Source organism: Anguilla anguilla, chromosome 6, assembly GCF_013347855.1.
Source record: "Anguilla anguilla isolate fAngAng1 chromosome 6, fAngAng1.pri, whole genome shotgun sequence".
NCBI classification, from domain to species: domain Eukaryota; kingdom Metazoa; phylum Chordata; class Actinopteri; order Anguilliformes; family Anguillidae; genus Anguilla; species Anguilla anguilla.
The window spans coordinates 22,639,753-22,665,977 of record NC_049206.1 but is presented as its reverse complement, the minus strand read 5'-3'; the positions used below and the strand labels follow the sequence as shown (position 1 = coordinate 22,665,977).

The following is a 26,225-nucleotide window of genomic DNA, read 5'->3' as shown; positions in this document are numbered from 1 at the left end:
TCCCATTGAATAATCTGTCAAAAAACCATATTCGTACATTCTGGAGATTGACAGTAGTCTAATGTTTAATTACCTATATTAGAACATTTGTAACTGAAAGGAGACTAGATTAGCATGCATATCTAATCTGTTTATTTCTGTAATATTTTTTCAGACAGCTTGCAAAATTCCAACTGAATGAATCACAAAACTGCTTGAACACTTCTCTAGACAAATGAGAGAAAATGGTGTTGTTTGGCAGTAGTGCACAATGCCATGTTGGGTGAAAATCAAACACTGCATATCACCACAAGAACCACACATCAAGTACGTTTACATGCACAGTTGAAATCGAGCTATATTAATAGCTCGATTTGGCCAAAGATGAGATTTAATTGGATTATTGTCGTTGTCCCAATATACATGACTCGGAAAGAATCGAATTATTGACCGAGGTGTGTCTGACTAAGGCTTCTTATAAATCCAGCTTCCTCCAATCTTGTCGCAACTTTTTTGAATAGTTCGTCATTCCGCAGTTTTCTTCCATCCATGTATTTTAGGATATTTAACTCCTTTAGTTGCGATAGCATGAAGTTGGTCTCCTTGTCCGTCCAGAAATGTTTTTTTTTTGCCATGATACTAGGGAGGGCAAAACGGAGCTTTAGAATGTCGTCAGCAGTGTATGTGCGTGAGCTCGACAATGCATTTCTCACAGAAAAGGTTGTTTGTCGCCTTTTTTTAGTTCATTACAGTGGTGATAAAAGTGACAATAATTAAGTGATACTGTGCTATTAACTTTTATTGATCGCCGTACAAGGTTAATGTGAAGTACAATCAGACAGCACTAACCCATAAAAATGTACTTTCAATGGCAGGCTACTTGCCCAATCAAACGGTAAATGTGAAAAACATTCAATTACAGTCAGCGGCACTGAAACTTTCAGTCACACCCTCAATAAACAGCAAAAGTCCCAGTTGAAGATTGAATTAAATCTTTTAAAGTTATATATTTTCTGAAACGTTATCGATTCCGCTTGGCCACCGTGAGCGTAAAGTTTCTATGTAAATTACGGAACATGCGCAGAACCCCTAGGCCAATTGTAGTCCGATTGAAGCGTATGCATGCCGTAGTAAATCAACCCCGAACCGCATTATCTAGGTATGTTAGTCCGACTTCGAAAAATTCGACTTCGTACGATTTCAGTCGGACTACAATGTTTACATGATTTTTACAAGTCCAGTTTTAGTTGGACTAATACAATAAATCGACTTTTTCAAACATCGTGTAAACCCACTAAGTGTCAAGCATGGTGGTAGAGGGGTGATGATTTAAGGCTGTTTCACAGCCACAGGATATGGATGCCTCTCAATCATTGAGTCCTCTCTACACCAGCATATTCTAGAGCAGGGGTGTCAAACTCCAGTCCTGGAGGGCCGCAAAATCTGCTAGTTTTCAGTGCATTTCAGCACAAGTGATTCATTTAAGTCATTTATTGGCTAAAGACTCCACACACCATGTTACTAAGGCCTGAACTGACTGCTGAAAGAAAACCACAAATAACTGCAGACACTGTGGCCCTCCAGGAGAGTTTGCCACACCTATTCCTAGAGGAAAATGTGAGACCATCTGTTTGACAATTAAAGCTTGGCCGAAAGTGCATCATACAAGAGGACAATGATCCTAAGCATACCAGCAAATGGCTGGAAAAAGAGAAGAATCAGGGTTTTGGAATGGCTACGTCAATATCCAGACCTCAACCCCATTAAGATGTTGTGGAGGGAATTAGCAAATGCCCTTAAATGTCAATGAGCGGAAGCAGTAATGTAAGGAGTGGGCCGATGCGATGAAAGAATACGGAAAACTTCAGGTTAATGCTGCGGAAGTGGTTCTACAAGAGACTGAATCATGGGGTACACTAGTTCACATAAGGATTCTGCATGCTGGCTCATTTTTAGTTGAATAAATAATGACAACATAAAATGATCTATTGTGTGTTGTCACGAGTTAAGATTTATCTACTGTTAGGACCTCCTGAGTATATGAGGGTTAACAATGTCCCAATATGCACAACCATAGAATTAAGAGAGAGTTTACTTTCTTTTTCACATCACTGTAAGTACTGTAAGTTCACAAGTGCAAGTCCCCGGACTATATAATTGTTAGCAACAAGCTGGGGGGGTCTGGACCCCAGAACAGGTAGGACTGAGGATGTTCACGTACCTTCAACTTTGCCACAAAATTTGGCAGCGACTGTAACAGAATAGTGCAAACCAATTTCAATATGGGGGTCTGGATGAAAATAGATTATGACAATGGATGTGACGTAAGTGACCCAGGAGGCAAACTGCCTCTCGGTAAGGGAGTGGCAGTGCGTGCGATTCTTGTTCCGTTTACACAGCTGATTATCACCAGGGTGATCTCCAGTTAATGGGCACTAGTATCAGTATTCACAGACAACAGCATACTGAAAACACTGATCAATATTGGGTTAATGGTCTTTTTCCAGACATAAAGAATTACCACTTGTGGTTATAAGCCATTCAGGTCTTGACTAGATAAATTGTTTATGGAAAGCACTTATTTTTTCACACATTCTGATGACCTACTTCACAAAGAGCACATAAGAGCATATACAACAATAATAAAAAATCTTCAGCGACCACCTTTTCGTGGGAAATGAACTTTTTTTTCTGTCAAAAAGTGGAAAAATTATGTGACGGTTTTACAGTACGAAGGAATTTATGAGCTTGTATAGAGGAACTGACAACCTGGAGCGTTACTATAGTGCTACAGGAAAACTAGAGTAAAGGCAATGTTTCTGCTGAGAGGTTGTAAAATGGGAAAAGCAGATATCCTCATAAGATACAGGGATGACTGGCTAAGAAGCAAATCATTACTGGTAAAGGACAAACATCTTCAAGTTCACAGTAGACAAATATTTCCTCTTACGTTCCAAAGGGGAAAAAAATGTACAAAAATTTACAAACCAGGTTTCCCAGAGAACTCAATGAAGAATTTGGTATTGTCATATTTTGTACCTTTTGGGCTAATGCCCATATTAGAAAATTCCAGATGCAACAGAAAGGAGACTAGATTATTTAATCGGCGTGCTATTCTCTTTTTGAGGCCATGCCTGCTAGGTTTGATCATTCTTGATGCTACATTCTTGATTCACATTACACACAATTAACTTTTTCATTTTGCACATTCGACTATGTTTTCGATACCATTTCCTAAGTTCTATTCACCGCCCTTTCCAAGTGTATATATGGGAGTAGCATAGCTCGCACTCCTATGGGAAATTCACAGGAATTGCAAACAAGAACCTAACTGGAGGGTACAACAGTACTGCCTCACCTGGGGCCCAAACCCACAACCTTATATTTACGAAGCTTCTTTTCTAACCTTTACTACTATTCAATCAGCTGCGGCTTCACATAGTGATGCATATAGTGCATCACATATATATATATATATATATACATATACATATATGTGTATATATATATATATGTGTGTATATGTATATATACACATATATATATATACACAGTATATATATTCACTATTCATATAGTGAAGTAAACACACTTCATGCTCACCAATAACTGTAATGTCGTAAGTGATTGGGCCAATTAAAAATTAAGTATAGTTAGCAAGAAATCCAGAAACTAACACTTCTTCCTGAGATAGGGGTTCCATACCCCTGCCTTAAAGGTTTGGACAGGGAGAGACGTCTAGAGATGGAAAACAAAATAAAGATTACCTGCGGTGTAAACGGAAAACCACACCACAGATCAGATCAGCTTCTTCAAAGGCAACGTGGGAAGGCATAAAAATGAACAAAAAGCACAAAATGTACAAAGCATTTTACTGCAGTAATGGGAGTATAATCTCATGACACAGAAAACCTATGTACAGAGGTTCCGATTTTAAGGTGACAACAGCATAAACATACACCAACCATCAGCAAAATTACAGGGCACAGTCAAAATCAAATGCTTCAAAACAGTACGAGTGAACTACTTAATAAAATACAAAAGAAAAACAAGGAATAAAACTCATTTTCATTTACAAGACGAAAAAAACCTACTTTTATTTAGCTTCTTTTTTTAAACACATAACATAAAAAGAAATGCTCATTTTTGGCATTCCTATTATATAGATTTAACTTTTCTTGCTCTTTTATAGTCACTTTATAATGTTTCTACTTTTAAACATGATTTTCATGTTATCCACCTGTTGACAGTGAAATACTCCCCACGCAGCTTTCGTAAGGAGAGACATTCGACAACCAAGCAGATCTCACCTCAAAGTCAGTATCTCCCTTTATAAGGCAAATCTGCCTGTATTGTCGAAAAAAAAAACAGAACAAAAAGGGCCAAAACAACTGCCCGCTATACGACTCCTCAACAGAGCCAACAGTGATGTAATATACAATATTGATTTGGTGTTCCACGTCAATCTGAAAGCAGCGGGAGTGCAAATACGGGTGGACGGCAACATCACGTTGCCAATTCATGGCATACTCGAGGCTCACATTGATTCTGGAGGGGAACCAAGTACATTTGCCAATGAAAATGCTATGGATGTAGCTTATTGTAAGTGTTCTAGGGGAGAGGCCCAAAAGCATAAAGGTTTCCGCATGTCCAACCTCACGTTAAGTTTGAAAAACAGACCATTTCCAATGCTTCGTTCCTGTGCTTCGGTTCAGAACGTCAGGCCCCACCCCACGGCCTTCTGAACCTAGGCTTTACTTTAAATTGAAACCTTCACACGAAACCGAAACTAGGACAAATCATGGCAGAGTCATGGTTTCATGATTACTTATTGGCAAAGGGGGGGGGGGGGGGGGGGGAGGGGAGCACTTGAAAATCAAAGCCTAATACCCTCATCTGAGTTCCTGGAATTTTTCAAAATTAAGGGGACAGGTAATTCGTCAGACGTCTAACAAAACTGGGGCAGACGGAGACACGGAAAGCTTCTTTCAGAAGAGAGGAGTTTTGCCAGGCGAAGACGATCAGCAGTGTCCGCTGCTGGCTCCTTAAGGTTCAGGTGAACAGTTAAGACTGCTAGCACCACCTAGTGCTCTTTCCAACGCTTACAAATCACACCAGTGGCAGATTCGGTATTTGTCCTCACCCACAAAAGAAGTGCTACCGGCTCTGTCACCGACAGAGGCAGGCAAGAGGAAAGGACAAAAGCTCTTTAAATCCTTGATTGAAATGCAACGTTGGCGGAGAAATGGAAACCAAGGTCTGGATTGGCCCATCTCTAAACGTCCGGCTTTTAAGGTGATGGAAGCGGAGCCATTTGTCCGGTAAAAAATACAAATCGACGGGTTCCTATACCGGCCAGAGCCCCAAGGCGGAATCCCGCCGTCTCCCCCGCTGTCCTTTCGTTCAGTTTTTTTTTTCCTCTTTTGGCGGCCGGTGTGATTGTGCTCGGCGGAACAACCGCGATCCTGGGAACCGCCGTCTTCCTCCCGACGGACGGGAGGTTGGAAGAAACGGGGCGGCGGCTCGTTTTTTTTTAGGCCTTGTCTTTGCGCTTGAGCTTGGACACCTTCTTGGCACCGCCGTTCTTGTTGAGCAGCTTCATGACTCGCTCCTTGTGGTCCAGAACCTTCATCATGGCGTCGCGGGCCTCGGTGATCTGGTCCATCACCAGCTTGCAGCGCTGCATGTTACCCTAGAGGGCAAGAGACATTCTCAATTTCTGTGTTTGTCCTGTAGGTTTCCACTCCAACCCTATCAAAGCACACATCATTCGACAGATAGAAATCTCATTGAGCTGCCAGTTAGTAGAGTCAGGTGAGCCAAATCAGGGTTTAAATGAAAACCTAGAAGACAATAGATCTCCAGTAACAGGGTTGGGCAGCCCTGGGGCACAGAATGAGGAAAGATAAAGGTTTTCAAGGTTCTGAAGTGGTCTCAGAAAGAGGAGTCAGGCTAACGCTACTAAAAAGGTTCACTTCTTTGTAATCGCTGTATTGTTTCATGTGCCAGCAGCGCTGAGGGGGGGGATCTCACCTGGATGAGCTCGTTGATGCGGTGGAGGTCGTCGTCGGACCCGCCTTTCTTCTTTGGGATCAGGCCCTCCTGGAGGGTGGTGAGTCGGCTGTACACGTCATGCTCCAAGCTGGTCTGGGGACCGAAGAAGAAGAAAAGGAGTTATTCAAGGCCAATGCAGGATTTCCTTCCTTCTTTTGGCTTTTCTCATATTTTTGAACACCGCAATAACAAAGGAACTCTTTAAATGCTAAGGGTCGGCTTCTACTCCCTGTAGAGTACGGGAGTCAGGGAGTAAAAGGCGGGAACCTCGCTGCAGTTGGCCCCGCGCCCCGCCCCCCACCCGGATCCCCGCTCACCAGCTGCAGGAGCTGTGCGGCGCAGAGGTGGATCTTCCAGCCCTGCGCTCGGCAAACCACGCCCTTCTGATTGGCCACGTCCTGCAGGGAGCCCTTCTTCTCTTCTGCAAGCAAGAAGCGTCAAGACATCACACTCTCCTCCAGGTGACCGTGTTAGCGTCACGCTACGGCCTCCAGACCGAAAACAACGAGCGGAGGCAAAAAAAAAATATGACACGCGTGTATTTTAGGATCGTGCGGCGAGCTGACCTTTGACCCGGATGTCGCTGTATCTCTGGAAGTGGTGGTAGGCGGCCTTCCAGGGGTTGCGGTACTGGCGCAGCAGGGTGACGGGCGGGCGCGAGCGTACCGGCACGTAGCGGACGCCTTCCTCGTCTGAAAAGGCAGAGCGTACCATCAGGGGCTGTGGCGGGCAGTGAATTTAACCAAATCCGTAGCACTTTGCCCCACGTGCCATTGCAAGAAGGAAGGGGTCATCAAAATTCACAGCAAGACTTCACTTCACTTATAGGCTAAGGTAGTCTGATCATAAATTCCAGAGGTGGGAAAATCCAGAATCAGAAAGTAAAAGTCCTCCCCAGTATTTTGTTCCAATCACTCAGATTAGTTCAAGATTAGATCAGCACAATTCTTCAGCCAGGAAGTAGAACCAATTACTGCAATCAGCTGGCTGAGTTCAAGGGTGTAAGAAACACATGGCAGGACTTTCACTATGACCCTGGACTCTGGTAATTTACGATCCCAACCACAATGATTCAGAGCACAATGAGTAAGAGGAAAGGGAGGAAAGGGAGGGCCGGGGGCGTACCGATGTACTCCTTGGGGGGGGACTTGCGCTTCTCGGGCCGGATGCTGAGGGGCCGGGCGGTGACCTTCTCCTCGTCCGTGCTGTTGGTCTCCATCATCTCGCTCTCCTCGGTGGAGATGATGTGCTGCTGCTTCCGCGGCTTCTTGCGGGGCGAGGCGCCCGGGATGGTGTCGCCCGCGGCGACGCACAGGGAGTTCCCCATGAGGGTGAGCGCGGGGGCGGCGCTGGGGGTCACCGAGGGCACTGCGAGGGACACGCAGCCCGTTAAGAGAGCGATGTCGGGCAAACCGAATCTGCACATTATCGAACCGAAAACTGGAATTCTTTTCACTGAAGGTGCACTGTGGAGTATGTGTGTGGTTTTGGAGCTGCATTAGGTTGCCCTGGTTCAGTTCCATTATAAGCTGCAGCTCACAAACAGGAACTCCATGTCTGGTTATTATGTGAAGGCTGAACTGGCATGACATGTTCTTTTATCAATCAACATCATAAGGAAGTTGAAAATAGGGCTATGGAAAAATCCCTTTAACAACAAAAAACCAGCAGAGTCCAAGGTCTACAGTACAAACAGAGCTGAGGGCCACAGTCTTAAAGTTTTCAAAGAAAGAAAAATCTGAAAGGTTTTGACTGTAATACAGATTTGTGACTGTCATGTGACTGAGGGGGCGTGGTTAGCGTGTCTAAATGAGAACGAGGCGGGGTACCTGGCTGGGAGGTGTCCACGGGCTCCACCTCCTGCTTGACCTTGATCTCCGGGAGGGCGGAGCTGACGGCGCAGGCCGCCGTGCTGCTGGCCGCCGGCTGCGTGGGCGGGGCCACCACGTTGGCCATGGAGGCGGGGATGGGCGGGGTGACGGCCACGGCCGCCGGGATGGCGGACAGCGCGGCGGCGGCGGGCTGGGAGGGGGGCGCGGCCGCCGCGGCCAGGAGCGCGGGGACGGCCTGGGACGGGTGCTGGGCCGACGAGGGCGGGGCCTGCTGCTGGTGGTCGCCGCTCTGATTGGGCAGGGCCTCCACGGCGGCCGTCACCGGGGGAGCGATGGCCACGTGGATGTCAGGCTTCTGCTTCACTCTGAAAGAGAGATTACATATTACCTTACAACACCATCGACATTACAATGAGTCTCAACAGGTCGACAATCTGTGGAGATCATTCCATGGAGGTGCTTCGGATTCTTCAGATGAAATGCGATCACATGTAGGTGGGGAGCCAAGCACTGACATATAATCTACAATTACAGTTTGTTTGATATTTAGCAGATGCCTTCAGCTAAAGCAAGGTAAGCACCAGGGTGAGCAAGACCCTTCCTAACACTGCATGATGCAAAGAAGTTTGCGCACACTTTTGGTAAGCAGCTTTTGTAGTCCTTAAGTTACCAAAAGTTATTGAAAGACTACAACTTGTACAAAACACTGCTGCCAAAATTGTAAAGAGAAAGAAAGACGGAAAAAGAGCAGGAACAAGTGAGAGAAATAGATTACGCCAGCTATTGATACACTCAAATTGGTCCCCTGAGCCTTTTCAAACTGATTACATTCATTCCAAATGCATACTAATGTGTGTCATCCGGGCTTGTGACATTATTATAGTAATTCCCAGTGCACACCAGTTTGAATCATTCCAGCTCCAGTGAGTGTAATGAGCGAAGCCACCAGTAGGAGGCCACTACCAAGCACAGTTGCATCTTTCTAATCGGGCCTGGTGCTACTCAAAATGGCAATGCATTTGGGGTATTAATTACACCCTTAAACTTGAAAAAAATATATAGATTACAGAAGTGACGCCCTAAAACATTAAATACAAGTCGTGGATAGATTACCCAGCTGGCCGTGGGGACCCAGACGCGCTCCGTATGCTGCCGTCCAGCCTGGGGCTCGTGGATTCGCCTGGCTGTGCTGGGATCAGGCTCTTCCGCACCGCGGACCTGAGGACAAAATCAACCCAACAGCAAATCAAACGGTTCGCCCGGACAGTCAAGCAACACAACCTGGCGAATGCGTGCGACACAGTGTGATCTTCCGGTGGTCTCGGGACACGCCTCCTCACCCCTCATTGGCCGGCTTCTTGCGGAGGATGCTGGGCCGGGGGGAGGAGACCAGGGTGGGCGCGCCGGTGCCGCCTCCCTGGGGGTGCGTTTGTACCACGGTGGTGACCGGCTGGGTCCCGCTGAACGTATTGATGGGGTTGGCCACCAGGGTGGAGCCGTCGGGCAGAACGACTATAGAAAGAGAGTAAAACAGAAACCACTACCTTAGAGAGGAATAAAAAAAAAATAGATGTCTCGCCATCATACAAATGCATTAGATCAAGGGTCACCGACTCTAGTCAGGAGAGCTACAGGGTCTGCTGGTTTTCACAGATGCTCACATAATGGAGTCATGTACCTATGGGACACCGAGGGTGCAGGTTTTATATTGACCCATTTGAATAGTAATCAGAGCTCTGATGAATACTCGTGAGGTCGAAGGCAAATGCCACCGATCTCAAGGCAAATAAATACAATTATTCGTTTTTTGAGCATCGAGCGAGTGTGCGAGTATTCTCCTTTCCAATTGCATATGTTCCTGTGATCAACTTACACTCGTTTTTTGGTGAGTGTTTGTTTTTTTTCTATCACTGCAATTTTCACTGATGCCCAATAATTATTTGGTAAAAATCAAGCTATTTAACCGTTTCTGATACATGGACCCCCCCCCCGGCCACCCAGGCTCAAAAGTATCCAGGAGGCCCCCATCAAATCAAAGGGTAATTCCAAAAATCATTTGAAAAGTTTCCCCAAATCTCAATATAATCACTGTCCGATCAGAGACCCCCCCAACAGCACCTTCAAGGACCCTCTGTTGAAAAACCAGGGATTCAGTTTCATTGGTTTGACTCAGTAACCAATTTCAAGGGTAAAATTAAAGCACTTCCGAAGACTGTAATGCTGAAGACTTTACCCGACGCCTTGGCCTCCGTCTGCGGCTGCTGCGTGTTGATTGGCGCCGGCTGGATGCCCTGCGTGCCGATCGGCGCCGAGGTGTGCAGCCCCTGCGCCCCGATCGGTGCGGACTGGATGCCCTGGGCGGCCATGGCCGCGGGCTGGATGCCCTGCGTGCTGATCTGAGTGATCCGGTCGACGGTCATCAGCTGCATGGAGTTGAGGTGGACCGCCGAGGCCACGCCCACCCCCGTCTGGGCCGGCATGGCCGAGCTGGGGGCCTGAGGCGTCACTGCGCAACGATGGAAAAAACAACCGGAACAGGCCAATCAGAACAGGCGCTCACAGCTCAACTTCTGCACATGCATTTTGATCATAAACCAATGGGGAGTCACTTATCCTGACAAATCATTTTGTGTAGCTGGGAGGGATTCAAACCATAAACCTCTATGGTGGTGCAGTTAACTCATCAACCAACTCACCACTGGCTAAATAGCAAATTACTTCTTACAGAAACCAGTTACACAAACTGCACATTTTCTTTCCCATTCTAGACACAGAGCGCCTGGCTTTAGAACAGGCCTCTAATGCACCGCTGTGCAGTACCTGGGTACTGGCGTATAGTGGACACGGAGCTGGTGATGGGCGTGTAGGTGTGTGTCAGCGGGTACGGAGAGGAGGGGTATGTGGGCAGGAAGTACTGGAACTGCACTGGCACAGGTTGCCTGTAGGGGGGGTAGACAGGGGTTTTGATAAGGTCAGTGGAGGAAAAAAAAAAAAAACAATACTGCTTCAAGATGCCAGCAGCAAACTCAGTTTTTCCACATCATCTGCTAGGCACTACCGAGGCATTTAGAGCTCATATTCTCAGAGGATCTTAGAAAGGAGTACCCTAAAGACTATTCTCTCACAGGATCTGTGAAAGGGAGATCCTAAAGACTATTCTCTCACAGGATCTGTGAAAGGGAGATCCTAAAGACTATTCTCTCACAGGATCTGTGAAAGGGAGATCCTAAAGACTATTCTCTCATAGGATCTGTGAAAGGGAGATCCTAAAGACTATTCTCTCATAGGATCTGTGAAAGGGAGATCCTAAATACTATTCTCTCATAGGATCTGTGAAAGGGAGATCCTAAAGACTATTCCCTCACTGGATCTAAAAAAGCCATATCCTAAAGACTACTCCCGCACAGGATCTGTGAAAAGCTCATCATAAAGAGTCCCAGCAATGCTTACCTGTTGTCGCTGCGGGCCTCCATGGTAACGGGGTTTGGGGAGGAGCGGTGGCCAGAGATGGGGATGAGGTTCCCCCTCTCCCCGGGGTAGTCTGGCTGGATTCGGGGCGAGGTGTGGGCAATCGGCTGAGGCACTACTTTTGCTGCGGAGAGCGCGACGGTCAAAACAAACACACAAATATACTCAGCATCAGATACAAAAAGCCTTGGGACTAGCTCACACATTTCAAACGAACACTGCAGACAAACATGACGCTCCTAACTCATAGCAGCTGGAGCCATTTCAGGTCCTACCATAAGAGGGTTAGCGTGCCACCAACAGGCAGACTAAACTCAATGCACCAACCTGCTTGTAGCAATGCCTGCTTGTAATAAAACCTGAAATGGTCGAACTGCAATGCAGTGTCCATTCCTGCACTTTAAGGGTCAATCATACGGTGGAGTCGTTTTTAAAATGGTACACTGTTAAACCTCCTTATGTGGGGGTGGAGCAATGGCAGACAGAGTATCACCCTGGGAGGAAGGAAAGAGTTTGCCGTGGAATTCTGGGTGGCTTGTGCCAGCGCGGTGGCGAGACAAGGTGGCACGCGCTTACCCACGGGGATGGTGGAGGTGGTCACCGCCGTGGCGTGGGACGAATGAGAAGGCATCGTCATGGTGACGATGTTACTGGCAGTCATCTGCGTGTGGGGCACGGACCCTGCGACAGAGGAGGAAGCATTTCGCTAGCATCACGCTCAGTTTGAATCCCTGGCTAATTCACACCATTGTGAGTTACTTAGCACTCAGCATTGTGTCGCTGAGCACTCAGCTAGCAAATTCAGCTCCATTTGCTCCATTCAGGAACAAACCTTGAAAGCCTAGCTACCCGCACATTTTCTATGCAATGCACATAACAGAAGGATAGGCCGTTCTTTTTGTTAGCACTGAAATGTTCAGAATTGTCACTGGACTTTTCGGATAAGCAAAAGACAAGAGATTCTTATTTGCTTAATGACAGCCGATTCTGTTCTCATTGAATCAATTGTCAACAGAAAAAGAGGAACGTCAGAATCACTCTATGGTACACATTAATAAAGTGTGCGCCGAGCAGGCGTACCTGTAGTCGTAGGGGATGGCACAGTGTTGGTGGCCAAGATGGGGGCCACTGTCGCCGCAGCAACAGGAGTCACAGTGCTAAAAATAGGCTTCTGCAGAAGGGGCGAGAGAGGAGGGGAGTTTGCTTAACGGGGGTCTGACGAAAGCGCGACGAAGGAGGAGGCCGCGCCTGAAAGGCATGCTGGGAAGGGGCCCTGACCTGCGTCATGGTGTGAGGCTGCTGGGGCTTCTGCGCCCCGATGGCGGGGTGGGAGGGCAGGGTGATGCGCGTGGCGGTGTCCCGCGAGGAGGGGGGCCGCTGTATGCTGATGGTGGCCGGAGGAGGGTGCATGGCCAGGCCGGGACGTCTGAAACCGGAACGGAGATCAGATTTACAAGATTTAAGCGTCACCACCTGGTGCAGTGGCATGCATTCCACATACAGTAGACGAAATTCAGATGAATGGATTCTGCATAATCATTACCAGGACGTTAGCATTAAAGTAAATCAGTCGAACAAGGCTAATAGTCATTACAAATGCTGCAGTGGCAAATTTCTTCCACACATTACATTTTCAAAAAATCCCAATTCAATAATATCAAATTTCTATGTATGGCCTAGTACACCAGCATAAAGAAGTATTATAATGTGAATGACAGGTTTTTCATTCCTACTTCCAAAGTCATATATTTCATCATTCCCTGAGTTTTGATGTCGTGTGTGCAGCTGTACTTGGACGTCCAAGGCTGCAGGCTACTACTACTATAGCTTGAATATCAAACGGCAAATTAAACTACATCAACAGCCCTTGTAGAAACCATGACCTGTTTTCCATCATCTGTAGCTCACTACAGCAAGACATGCAATCAAATATATCGCACACAAAGGTAGACGCAGCAGGAATGAATCTGACTACCACAGACTACCGAGCAGACGTGATCCTTTGTGGTCCTGTTGGTGACTGTCGGATGTTAACGCTGAACCCCAGAAAGGGCGGGTCCTTACCCGTGCACCATCTCCGCGGAGTGCGTGGCGGCCGTGGTGATGACGGGGGACTGGGCCCGGGTGGCCGAGACGGGGGCCACCACGGCGGGAAGCACCGCCGTGGACGTGGTGACGACGGGACGCGACTGGGGGAAACGAGAGAGAGGCGGTCACTCCGACTGGCGGTCAGAAACGTTTCCTCCTTCTTTACGGAACCCCTTCGTAGCCTAGAACCTTCTCACCCCCCCCCCATATGGAATGGGCAGTTATGTTCCTAGCCGCCATCTCCGCCAACGCCTTTAGTAAACGGGGGAGAGCGAACGAGCGCCGCGTTGCCAAACGACGCTCGTCTTCACTCCGCAGTCCTCCAGCTGAGCTGTGCAGTTATTGCCTTGGAGTGGCACGTTTCACGTGCACTTACTGCAGGAGGCCATTAGACCAGAGGCTGCTGCTCTGTGATGCTACGGTCAATTTCGCACCAAACCCGCAGCACTGCCAGCCCCATTCTGCACGGGCATGGCCTGAATTCAGACTGTGCACTTTGGTTTCATTTGACTTGGACCTCACCGAACTGACAGAACAAATGCGACACGCTTCTTTGACTAAAAAAAAAAAAACACAATCCACATTCAAGTACAAAACGGCAAATTAAAAGCAGAGCATCAGAGATGTAAAATATTTACATGAAAAAAAAGAATCCGTAGGGTACTCGCACACAATTTAAATTCCCAATTCGATTCAGCCGGTTAAAATTCATGAATTGGGCGGCAGTGTAGTACAATGGGTAAGGAGCAGGTCTTGTAACCTAAAAGGTCAGGTTCGATTTCCAGGTAGGACATCGCCGTTGTAACATCGAGCAAGGTACTTAACCTGCATTGCTTCAGTAATATATCCAGCTGTATAAATGGATGCAATGTAAATGCTATGAAAAAAAATTTGTACAAGTCACTCCGGATAAGAGCGTCTGCTAAATGCCTGCAATGTAATGTAATGAATTGAAAAAGTACAACATATCTCAATAAACAACTGAATGTCGTGAACTGGCCAAACTGAAAGGGAGCAGAGCTGAATCGGGCCAGCCCTGACCCCTCCCTGCAGCGGGGCGGGGGGTACCTGGATGGGCTGGTGGATGAAGTTCGGGACGGCGGGCTGGCCGGCCCCCGAGCTGGGCCCCGCGGCCGGCCGCAGGACCGTGGGCCCTTTGGAGCTGGACATCACGGCGGCGGCGGCGGCACCTGCGGGGAGACGGTCAGCACAAACGCACGCTGAGCACCACAAGCGCTGAGCACCACGAGCGCTGAGCACCCGCCCCATTCACAGCGCTGCTCAGCACACAAAAACCGCCGTCGAAATGCAGGACAGGGCTGACCTGCATAGTGCTATATTTCATACATTTTTCTTGCATGTATGCAAGTTTGCATCCTGTATGAATGACTTTCTTATGTATAACATTTGCTATATAAATAAACTTAGGAAACGGGTCCTATATGCATTTTAAAGACTTATTGGCATGCTGTTAAAGTCTGAAAACACTCCTGCAGCGCTGTGAAGTTCCAGTGAAACGTTCCTAACCAAAACACACATATGAAAGAAGAAATCTGTTCTGAATATGGTTGAAAATTGCCATTAACCTGCAGTAAGCTTACGGTCATTTAAAGGATGCATTTCAAACTAAGGATGAATAAAACTGCTACACCAAACTTGAAAACACCCAAACTTGAACCAAATATATGGCAGCGATTCCAACGGTGCCCTACGTCAGGGTGTGAGCAACACGGAGGAAGCAGGTTCCCCCCACTGACCTCTGGGTAAATGGGAGGTGAAGGTGTGCGGAGGGGCCGGGGACGAGCCTATCTGCAGGGCCGGCGTGCTGCTCCGGATGATCTGCACGTTCGTGGCCATGAGGTGATGCAGGTTACTGGAGTGCCCCTGTGGAGACAGACACACCTCAGCGCGACTCGCCACGGACCAGGGACGCGAAAAGCCCTCAACGGAGCGAGTGTGCGCGCCTGCGGGGGGGGAAGAGCGTGGGCCTCACCTGCTGGCCGCTTATGGTCGCCACGGGGATGGCGGAGGTCTGAGGCATGCTGCTCTCCATGGTGACGGTGACGTGGCCGGGCACCTTGGGCGGCACCGCGAGGTGGCCCTGGCTGGAGGCTGGCGCCGGGGCGATCAGCCTGCTGGGCATGGGCGTCTTCAGGGCAGACTGGAAGACACCAGAAGTTTGGATAAATGACAACAGTGGGGTTTCCATCCAACCGTTTTTATGCGTATTTTGAATTTGTGATGAGTGGAACTTTAAAAAAAAAAAAAAAAAAACTGAAATATCACCAAAAAAGTTGCAGCCCAGGTAACCAATCCTAGTTCACCAGTCACCATATTGCTAGCATATGTCCATATGACTAATTTCTACATTACTGATAGCCTGACAGCAGTTAAAGACAGCTATTTCTATCAAGCTAATTTAAGACTCATTAATGAAGCAAAACAGAAGTAACTGCAGCTTTACAGTTCGAGGGTTCAGGTTTGCAGTTCCTACAGGGGTAACCACAATCGCCCAGGCCGGGCATCTACCTTCATGGGTCCCTCGGTGAAGGCCAGGGGCAGGCCTTGGGTGAGGTGGGCGGGCGGGGCAGACACAGTGACAGGGGTGCCGGGCTGTATCAGGTGCTGGGGCAGAGTCAAAGGCTGCCCGTGGCCCTGGACCTGCGGGTAGGGCCGGACCACCACGGTCTCCTGCTTCTCGTCACGGAAAGGCATGGCCGCTCCTCCGCTGGGGGCGTGGTCACGTGGCCCGTGGTCGCCGTCTCTGCACCCGTCCTCGCTCCCCGCTGCAGGGCACGGTACAAAGCAAGCAAGCATTTGACTGAATGGGATTGATTTTGGTAGCCAGGCAACTTTGGCCCCATCTGAAAAATGATGCCCATGGTACACTCGACTGAATGAACCATTACACAATCCAATTTTTCAACACTGTAAAAAAAACCTACACCACACAGGCCTATATAACAACCATACTCTGCACATTTTGTAGTTTGGATACAGCAGTTAGGACTAATGCATAAAGTCTTCTCATTTCTCTGCAACTTCACATTACCTATGTTTGACTGGGTTCCAGGCACCATGGTAGTGGTGGCTCCCTGCATTTGGGCTTGTCCTAGGCCAGGGGCGGGTACTCCGGACCTCGGAAACTGCTGGGAGCTCATGTTGGCAAACTTTATTTCTGTTCAGAAAGTATCGTTTTGTCTGACATGTCTTCCAGTTCACAGTGCTTGATCATTTAAATGTTTACGAAACACTAGTCGCATTAACTATTTAACAAAACTTAAGGCTATAGCAAGACATACTGCTGCCAATGTTTACAGTCAATGCCCTCAGCAAGCTAGTTCCCGCATTTTATTCAGGATGCAGCAAACATAATGTTACTTTCAAATGAAACGTTTAAAAAGATTATCAATGCCGGGTATATAAAAAGGTTAAATGGGAGGAAAAAACACTGTAAGGTACCCTGGATATGCTGATTCACTGCACAATGAAGTCTATACATAACAGTAACGTTACTAAAAGCAGATCCCATTAGTGCCAAAGCTCGCTAGCACGATTCGGTTGCTAACTAACTTGCTAGCCAGGCAGGTACCCTACACATATGCTCGATGTCCAGAATTTCACGTCGCAGTTCAGACAACCAAACGTAACGCTAATTAAATACACGTAAATACTTCCCCAGACAACAGTAATAACTCCAGAGCCAGATACTCTTCCGCAATATTATTAAGGCGGTGAATATGCATTTATAAAAAAGGGTTGTTTGTTCCCACCCCTGCATTGAACAAATCATGCCATACTTGCTATCCAGCAAACGTCAACAAGCTAATTAATTAGAACACATTTTACATAATTTCATTATCTGCACTACGAGGTTGCTAGTAAGCGAAGAAGAAATATACAGCAAAACGACGCGTGGATGTGTAAAATAAAAAGCTAGCTCCAGCGAGCTATACAGCAAGCCATCAATGATACATATGTGGCCGGCTATGTAGCGGAGTATGCAGGCATAGACGCCGGCAAGTGAACAAATCAAGATAGTCAGCATTTCTTCAAGAAAAAAATAATTATTTTCAAAGTAAAATCAATCAAACGCAAGAGAAGGCAGCTATTAAGCTTGCTAAATGTGCAAAGAACAAGGCGCCCCTTACCGTAAATGATCTTTTTAGCTTCGTTCTTCGTCAGATATGCTGAAATGTTCCAGGTATATGTATTCCGGGTGATTGTTCAGTCCCTTTACTTTTCATCGATGTTCACTTTATTCTTTCAGTTTGCCGTACAATATCTGCTTTTAAAACAAACAGCCCAACTCATCATAAACCGTATTAGCGGGGTCAGTCTTCTCCATCCGTCTCTTCAACAACACCAATGAGTCACACCGGAAGAGGACTGCTCTCGGCGAAAACCGCACAGATTTACATCCAATCAAAAGAAAAATGATTCTGAGTTGACCAATAGCAGATAACATTTCGAAGGGCGCGTGTTGGAAACAGAATAACCAATCAACTAGGGCCTTGTTATGTATCCAGAGAAATGGCCACAAAGGCGAATCTCTTTGGTTCAATGCGAACCCGCCCTATTTGAATTCCTTTCTTCCTAATTAACCAATGAGCTTGAGCAAGTCTCTAAATATTTATAAGCCATTCACCTAATCGTATTGGGGTACTGGTGTTAATGAGCCAACCTGACCACTTTAGTTATCAATGAACTTGAAGTCAGTTCAGAATTGAATTATAGTTACCAAATATAACGTTTCTTGTGAAAGGATCATTATTTTTCATTTAAGGCTTCATAAAATGGAAGCCATGAGTTAAAGGGGTACTTCACTTCTGCTTGTGTTTTTTAAGTTTTATTTTTAGTGAACGTTTCAGTTTGGTCCAGAGTTTTGGGCTGCACTTTGGATATTTTAAATATTTAGACAAGTTTCTGAATACCTGCCAACTTTACAATTGCAGCTATGGGTTTGTGGTCTAAAGAAAAAAGTACACTTCAAGTAATTCCAAAGGAGTTTGTACTCTGATGTTACACTTCCACTTGCTATAAATATGAGCAGATTTAATTTAGCAGCATCACAATTATAAACATTACCTTGGAGTGGGCAGGTATTCCTGTTCTAAATCATTTGAAAAAAATCTTTCTTCACACACAAAACCTTTCAAAAAATGTCAAAAAACGTATCAATCAGCTGCACAATTAATGGATCATTGTTTAATCTGGTTGGATTAAAACCCCCTGGTTTTGCATCTGTTGAGCAGAGAAAATTCTCTCCAGATAATAACCAGGCATGACATATGGCATGAAAACTGAATGAGCACACAGTGACCTCTTAGCCTTCAACATTACATAAACAAGTTTTAAATCAAAAATAATTACTTAGACTTTATCTTTGAGTTGTTCTCAGAGTCCCAGACAGCATAGTGTCATGGTTCCTCCCTGGTAGGATGGCAGGGGGGAGGATAATGGAAAGGCCAAGCTCACCAGTTTGGACTCTGAGAAATGTAGAGGAGATAGAGAGAAAGACAAGCACAGAACCGTCCAGACCCACGGCGCAACTCACTTCAGCAGACACATTTTAGCTGGCACCACCTGCGCATGCATCCCACTAAACGAAGCACCACCTGCGCATGCGTCCCACAAAACGTCCCTCAAAGGTCATCCGTGAGTGAGTGAGTGAGTAAGTGAGTGACCACAATTTGCCATGCACAGCCCACGGCGCCAGTTCCTGTGCACCGTGGGAAAAACACACATACACACAGAGACACACGTACATGCAGTACTTCCAACTTCTTGTTGTCCTTGAGAGGTTCAGTGCCACGAAACAAAGGGGGCCCTGCTGCAAGGCCTAAAAATTTAGTGTTGTACAGACTTCTAGTTTATGATAGAGAAAACTCTCCTCTGGTAATGCTCCATAATAAAGACTATTGGAAATTCAACTCCTCTGTTTTATACAATAACTACTGTAATGGCATTAAATGTATTATATCGCAAGTAAACAGGAAGAACTTTACATCTTATTCCAAAAAGTGGGAATTCCTCAATTTCATTTAGCAAACCCCTTAACAGACTCCAATGCTTGGAGGAGGCCAATCAAATTCAGGAATGAACTAATTCTGTAACAAGGCCACTCTTACTGACAATGATAAACAAAACATTATGGCTTAACCATAACTAGATGAAATTTGCATAAAGAAATAAAAGGGGGCATATATTACGTCTTGAGCTAGGTAGATTGAAGAGGGGGAAAGGGTCACAGCACACTTTTGTAAGCTATAAAAAATACACCAAGAAAGAAATGCCATAAACATTTCTCATAAATGATATAAAATGTAATGACCATAACACTATTGACAAGGAAGTTTTTAACTTTCACCATAATCTTTATTTGTCATCTTTTCCCCTTACTTATTGTGCTGCTTTCTTCAGAAAAGTGACACACTTAATCCCCAAAATAAACCAAAGTTTTAAAAATACTTGTGATGTGGACCTAAGGACCCCCTGAGAAGCTAGATAAGGCCTTATTTTGTGTAAAACTGGACAGGTTACCTAGATCAGAATGTCTAACTTTTAACTTCTATGGACACTTTTGGGATGAACTGCTTTTTATAACACTATAAAGGAAATAATTGAAAATCATACACTTCCTCCTACTAAGAGGCAAGGAGTTATTATTCTACTACCTAAACCAGGAAAGGACTCAAAAATGCAATTTTATACCACTAGACCTTCTTAATTCTGACTATAAATTGCTGACATCTCACATCAACACTAATAGACTCAAAACAGGAATTACTCAAATAACCAGTATGACAAAAAATATATATATATTTTTTAAAAAGGGGTCCTAGTTGAATTTGTTTTGTTGAAAACTCTGGTCTGCTGAAAATGATTGTATCAATGTAACTGAATATCAACTGAACTCTGAAAATCAATTGCATCAATGGAACGCTGAAAATACTTCTTTTTTTAAATCAGAAGACAGATTTTGGTTCTGTATGCCCAGGGAAATTTTCCAAAAAGATAGGAGGAATTAATTTCCTGTTGCATTGTGGTTTTAATGTCCGGAAACTACCAATCGTGTTGTTGTATTTCCATCAGCAAGTTGGAAGTAGGCTACATATAATATTTTTCAGTCATGGGTTCCCTCACCAGATTTACAATGTTTTTTTTCCCCGTAGAGATTTCGTTTCCTGTCGAAAATAAGGTCTGCGTTTAACGTAAGCCTAAGAGTTTCACGTTTTGTTCTACAGGATAAATTACAACTTACTTAAAAAAGTAAGTTGTTAACAAGTTGCTATATTGAAACTACAATACTTGTCACGCGAAGGCCGGCGGGCTAATATGGAACCTTGAGCGGTAGTTAAGAAATGGACCGTTGTTGTAGTTTCAATATAGCAACTTGTTAGCAATTCACTTCTTTCAACCACATAACGGCTCCTAAATTCACGGTTGAGACATTAATTACTGTAATTTATCTCCTAGAACAAAACGTGAAACGCTTAGCCTTACGTTAACCACATACCTTGTTTTCGGGTTGGCGAGCAAAAAGACGTCATGACTGTACTCTATTGTTTAATTTAAAGAAATGTACTTTGACACCAGTTCCGGAACCCGACTGAAAGCGGAAAGCAACACGTTTCGTACGAGCAACAACTTTTGTACTGACACCGTTTTGAGAAGGCAGTTTCCCTTCTAGTTCTTATACAGTTCAGTGGAGCTGGTGGTGTCTCTGCCCACAGCTCTGAGCGTGGTGACCACACTCGCAGCTCGCTACATAGACACTAGTGTATTTACCACTGCGCCTGCGCATTAACGCCAAATGAGGCAACTATCCTGCACCGGAAACACAATTTTGTCTCCGGTTGTTGCTTGGTTCGCACTTCTACTCGTTTCCGACGATAATCTATGACAAACGGTAACATTAAAATCTCTCGTTTACACTGATCGACAGGGAAGTGAAAGTAGGCTAATCTGTTTCGCACAGTAGACAGTTCCCTGTACCAGCATGGAGGGGAAAGAATTTTGGACCCGGCCAAAAGTAGAGGAGCTCTGTAAACTATGGAAAACAAAGCCCTCACTGCACAATGTTGATAATGAATGTCATGATAGATGGCACAAAAGGCGTGATACCGTAGACATGGCTCAACATTTGGGCACAACAGGTAAGTCGGTGTTGCTCAACTCTCCAATGGTCAAAGTCGCCCGCTTGGGCGAAGGAACAAAATAAGTCAACAAATACGTCCGCTGAAGGAAAAAAAAATGCTAGGTAGATCAACAAAACTGTTGATTATGGCAAATGGTCCTGTAACGTAAGTATAAAGCAAGGGTAGTGAAATATATATTTCGTTCATGTCGAGCCTGTTTCTTCTGTTGCTAACTTTTTACAGTTCTACTGAGCTAGAATGGCTATTGAAGTACCTTGTTTATTTTAGTTCCAAAATGACCAAATCCCCTGATCCTACAGGAGTCCATACAGGACATGTTTATTCCAAAAAACAACAGTGCAATGTAATACTTCATTCTGTGGTGATTACATGCATTTCTGATACTCGACAAAACCAGGTTTATTTTTCGAAATCGTACCTCGGGATGCATGTCTGCAACACCAGAAAAAAAGTTTGGAGTCGACTGAACGAAGAAGTTAAATTTGATGTGCTAATGATTATCATGATAGATGACACAAAATGCGTGATACCGAAGAAATTGCTCAACATTTGGACACAACAGGTAAGTCGAGAGGAATGGTCAAAGTCGCCCGCTTGGGCGAAGGAACAAAATAAGTCAACAAAATACGTCCGCTGAAGGGAAATAAATGCTAGGTAGATCAACAAAACTGGTGATTATGGCAAATGGTTATGTAACGTGAGTATAAATAAAACAAGGGTAGTGCAATATATATATTTCGTTCATGTCGAGCCTGTTTCCTCTGTTGCTAACTTTCTGTAGTTCTGCTGAGCTATAATGGCTATTTGAGTTCTTTACGATACAAGGCTACTTGAGGACGATGGTGTTCAACAAAAACAGCAGCTTGACATTGTCCAGATGAACATAAATGAACTGAACTACCTGATTAAACAATAGGCTACACGGAAACGTAAGGCTGAAAAATTAAGCATTTTCATTGGTATTAGCAAGGTATTCGTGCAAACATAAATCGTCAAATGGGAAACTGAACAGCGTTTTGCCAAATATTAGGATAATAATAATAATAATAATAATACTTTAAACAAACATTTTTGGAAATGGCCTTGCAAATGCATTTTCATGACGAGTGTTGGCTTAAATTGCAACGCACAGTGAACGGTTGGTTATGTTTAATTGAATACTAATTGAACACTAGCTACAGGAGCAGCTACCCACAAGTGACCTTGCGAATTAAGTTTCAGTCCCTTGAATTGAAACACTTTAATTTAGTCTGTTATGTAAAGTATTAATTGTTAACAACCAGACTCACAAGCTGTAGAGACTCAATAGCTCCCTAGGCACCTGTCCTCTGCTTTATAATTAATTAAGGAAGCTATATACAAATAAAAAGTGTTTTTAAAAATCATAACTTGCTTGAAGTCTGCTTATCTACTTCCATGAGTGTAAAAAAAATAAAATAAAAAAAACTTGGTTGCTATTATGTAAAACAGGGTGGTATAGGCATTGATCAACAAGGGCAAACATTATTTGTTACAGGTCCAGAATTTTAACATAATTACTGGAGTTGGACAGACATTGGTAGGGACACAAAAAGTAAACCCTGCCACTCTGGGCACAACAACTGTGTATCAATGTGAAGTGTATTGGTTGACATTTGTATGCTTTTACTTATGTTGTGCTAGTAATTTTAAAATTTATTGATTTGTTTTCATATTACAATGATCCTTTGTTTTTTTCTGCCCAACAGTGGAAGAACTACTGAAAAAAATGAAGAACTTACGAAGTCAATATGCCAGAGAGAGACAGAAGACACGCTTTTCACCTGTCACAAACTGTCAAGTTTCCTCATCAAAATGGTACCTCTTGTCAGTACTGAAGTTTTTGGAGAAGTCTGATGCCTCAATATCAACGATTGAAGTCAATGAAGAGGTCAGTTTCAAAATCATTTAAATGATAACCACTTAAACCCCAAGAATCCACCCATCTTAAATAAACCTTGTTATTGCCAAAACTATATACAGTTCAGAAATTGGTCAAAGCTTGAAATAAAGAGCACATTAGTTCCAAAATTACCAAATTCCCTGATCCTATGGGAGTCCCACTCAGTAAACATACAGGACATGTTTATTCTAAAAAACAGCAATGAAATGTAATACTTCTCTATTCTGTAGTGATTACATGCATTTCTGATACTGGACAAAACCAGGTTTATTTTTCAAAATCGTACTTCGGGATGTCTGCAATACCAGGAAAAAAGTTGTGGAGTCAATTTAACGAAGAAGTGAAATTTGATGTGCTTTACCAATGGTTTGTTCCCAAAAGCCTCTCAAAATGGCACCAAACCTCTCCCAATTGCAATATTGTGAATATCTATTTTTCACATCCATCTTCCACTCCCAGAAGCTAATTTTGTCGAAGGAACCACACAAACTACATTCCATATTTTTGGCTAAGCCCTGTATTTCAGCCAAAAGATATCCTTTTGGAGAGCTTCTATGCATAAAACCTATCCACAATGGTTGCTTATCACACATACTAATAATCAAACCACTTGGTTTTTCCTTGCTGTGTCTTCTGACCTACTTGTGCTCAACTGTCAGAGGAAGGGGAGGGAGAACCAGCTGTAAGTAGCCCTGTAATTTGCATATGCAAACAGCAGCTGTGTTAAATGAGGCAAATCCTCAGGCACTACTAAAGTCAGTGAAAGGATTTTTTACAAACAGGTGCCAATTCTTGAAGCACACTATTTACTAAATGTCCTACTTCAACAACTGATAATAATAATAATAATAATAATAATAATAATAATAATAATAATAATAATAATAATAAATAGCAAACCAGTTTTCAACACCCTAAGTTATCAAGGCTTACAAAGGAATTTTACAAGATATGCATGTTTTTGAGATCACCAGGATGTTCCCATAAGAAAACAGACTAGTACTGCCCAGTAGAAGTCGTCCAGGATCAGCTGAGCTGTCATGTTATTAACTGCTGTGATCATTTATAAATATTTAATGAACATGAACTCAGTTCAAACTCGTAATCTCTCCGTCAAAGCTGCAGCAGACATAAAGGTTGCCTTTTTCCACAAGTCTGTTATATATCCAGTTTTATAAAGAGAGTAGTGGTTTGTCACTTGGGGTGTGTCAGGGGATGTTTAGCCAATCAGTCTAAGGCAGCACTGATAGGTCACAGGTAGAGAGCATCATATTTGGGAAAGTACATTAGGCCTGCATTTCATGCTCTTTATGAAGTGTCTTGGTCTGATCCAGAATCATTACCTCTGTTTGTATTTTTGCTTTTGATGGACTGAGAACTGGTTTCACCTCAGTCTTTAGAGAAGAATGGCTGACTTACTGGCCACCTAATATTGCACTGTAGGTAATGAATTAACTGAATAACGTCTCACGAAAAAAGAGTGTAGTCACATGTTTCATTTGGAAGCCACAAAAAAGAAATATTTAGCATATAACAAGTGACAGTTTCAGCCATTGAGTTTTTTTTCTGAGTAATATATTATAGCATCTGCACATGAGTGTGTTTTTTGAAGGGATGCATATGTCTGGTCACACATTTGCAGGTGACCGAAGACAGATTGAAGACCGACAAGAAGAAGGAGGCCGATTTTCCAAACCAGCCACAGAACGGTAATGCTGGCAGTGTCGCCACGGAGAAGAGGATGAGGCTGGCGTACGAAGACAGATTGGACACTGGGAATGCCAGGGAACCTCCGGCAGAAGACTCCTTTGACATTTTTGGCAAATTTGTTGCTTCGGAACTCAGGCAGATGGAAACGGCGCAAATGCAGAAAGTGGCGAGACTGCGCATACAGCAGGTGTTGCTGGACGTGCAGCTGGACACGGTGATGCAGCTTCCTCACCAAGAGCATTCCCAGTCTTAGTGAGGGAGCACAACGCAGTCCCATAGATGCATATTTAACTGGACAGGCAAGCAGGCCCTCAGCCAGCCTAATCTGTGTAGCCCCAGAAGTAAGCCTGTACTGCGCGTGTTGAGCGCTAAACGTGGAGCTCCCATCAAAGTGAATGGGGAATATCAGACTTTTGAAGGCAAAATAAACCTTCCCCAATAGTATTTTGAAACTCGATTAATAATCGAAACGTTTCATGTGAACAGCAGATTAATTAAATGAAATGTTGAATTTTTTAGGCAAATGTGCAGTAAATAAATTTTTATAAATATTTTTCCAAAACTTTTGGACTAAAACAACGACCATTTCACACAATGAAATTTATGATCACAAAAAACTGACCAATGAGGTTTTCTTCAGTAGTTAAATCATCTTGGTTTTCTACATTGAGCTCAATGGGCAGCTAGCTCTTTTGCACTCAACATGCACAGTAGAGGCTGTTTTCCATTACTTCCTAGCCTGCACTGCACGTCCGAATCTCTACAGTTCCTATATATGCACTCTGTGCAGCCCTGTAAGGATGAGGACCCACAATTCCAGGCCAAAATGTAAAATGTGACTTACTACGGCCCCCTGGTTAATCCTAATTGCTCTTTTTCTGTTGCTCTATGGTATCTTCCCTTACCCTCTGGTTAGCCTTGTAGGGCAAAGAGGCTACAGCGGTGCCAGTGAAGAATAACATAAATCTCCCTGTCTCTGAAATGTAAATAAAATATGACTTGATATGACTT

At 44.5% G+C, this 26,225-nt stretch overlaps 2 protein-coding genes across 6 annotated transcripts; one reads left to right on the top strand and one right to left on the bottom strand.

Annotated features, from left to right (window-relative positions):
• Positions 1–3,833: 3,833 nt before the first annotated feature.
• Positions 3,834–18,062, bottom strand: sap130b (Sin3A-associated protein b). Its single transcript, XM_035424018.1, has 21 exons — positions 17,573–18,062; positions 16,474–16,599; positions 15,951–16,207; positions 15,415–15,582; positions 15,179–15,305; positions 14,490–14,611; positions 13,398–13,522; positions 12,612–12,759; positions 12,414–12,504; positions 11,910–12,014; positions 11,316–11,457; positions 10,686–10,804; positions 10,099–10,371; positions 9,206–9,377; positions 8,979–9,083; positions 7,863–8,230; positions 7,159–7,401; positions 6,600–6,725; positions 6,351–6,454; positions 6,013–6,126; positions 3,834–5,671 (listed from the first exon to the last, which is right to left on the bottom strand). Exons 2-21 carry the CDS (start codon positions 16,580–16,582, stop codon positions 5,513–5,515), a joined length of 3,177 nt encoding a protein of 1,058 aa, XP_035279909.1. The 5' UTR covers positions 16,583–16,599; positions 17,573–18,062; the 3' UTR covers positions 3,834–5,512.
• Positions 18,063–21,257: 3,195 nt separating this feature from the next.
• Positions 21,258–26,225, top strand: LOC118229133. 5 transcript variants are annotated; one of them, XM_035420830.1, is made up of 4 exons: positions 21,258–21,580; positions 22,093–22,145; positions 23,311–23,492; positions 25,147–26,225. In XM_035420830.1, the coding sequence occupies exons 2-4, from the start codon at positions 22,103–22,105 to the stop codon at positions 25,465–25,467; spliced, it is 546 nt and encodes a 181-aa protein (XP_035276721.1). In that variant the 5' UTR covers positions 21,258–21,580; positions 22,093–22,102; the 3' UTR covers positions 25,468–26,225. The 5 variants fall into 5 exon arrangements, with proteins under 5 accessions (XP_035276721.1, XP_035276719.1, XP_035276723.1 ...); XM_035420828.1 differs by lacking the exon at positions 22,093–22,145; XM_035420832.1 differs by lacking the exons at positions 21,258–21,580; positions 22,093–22,145 and adding an exon at positions 21,587–21,727.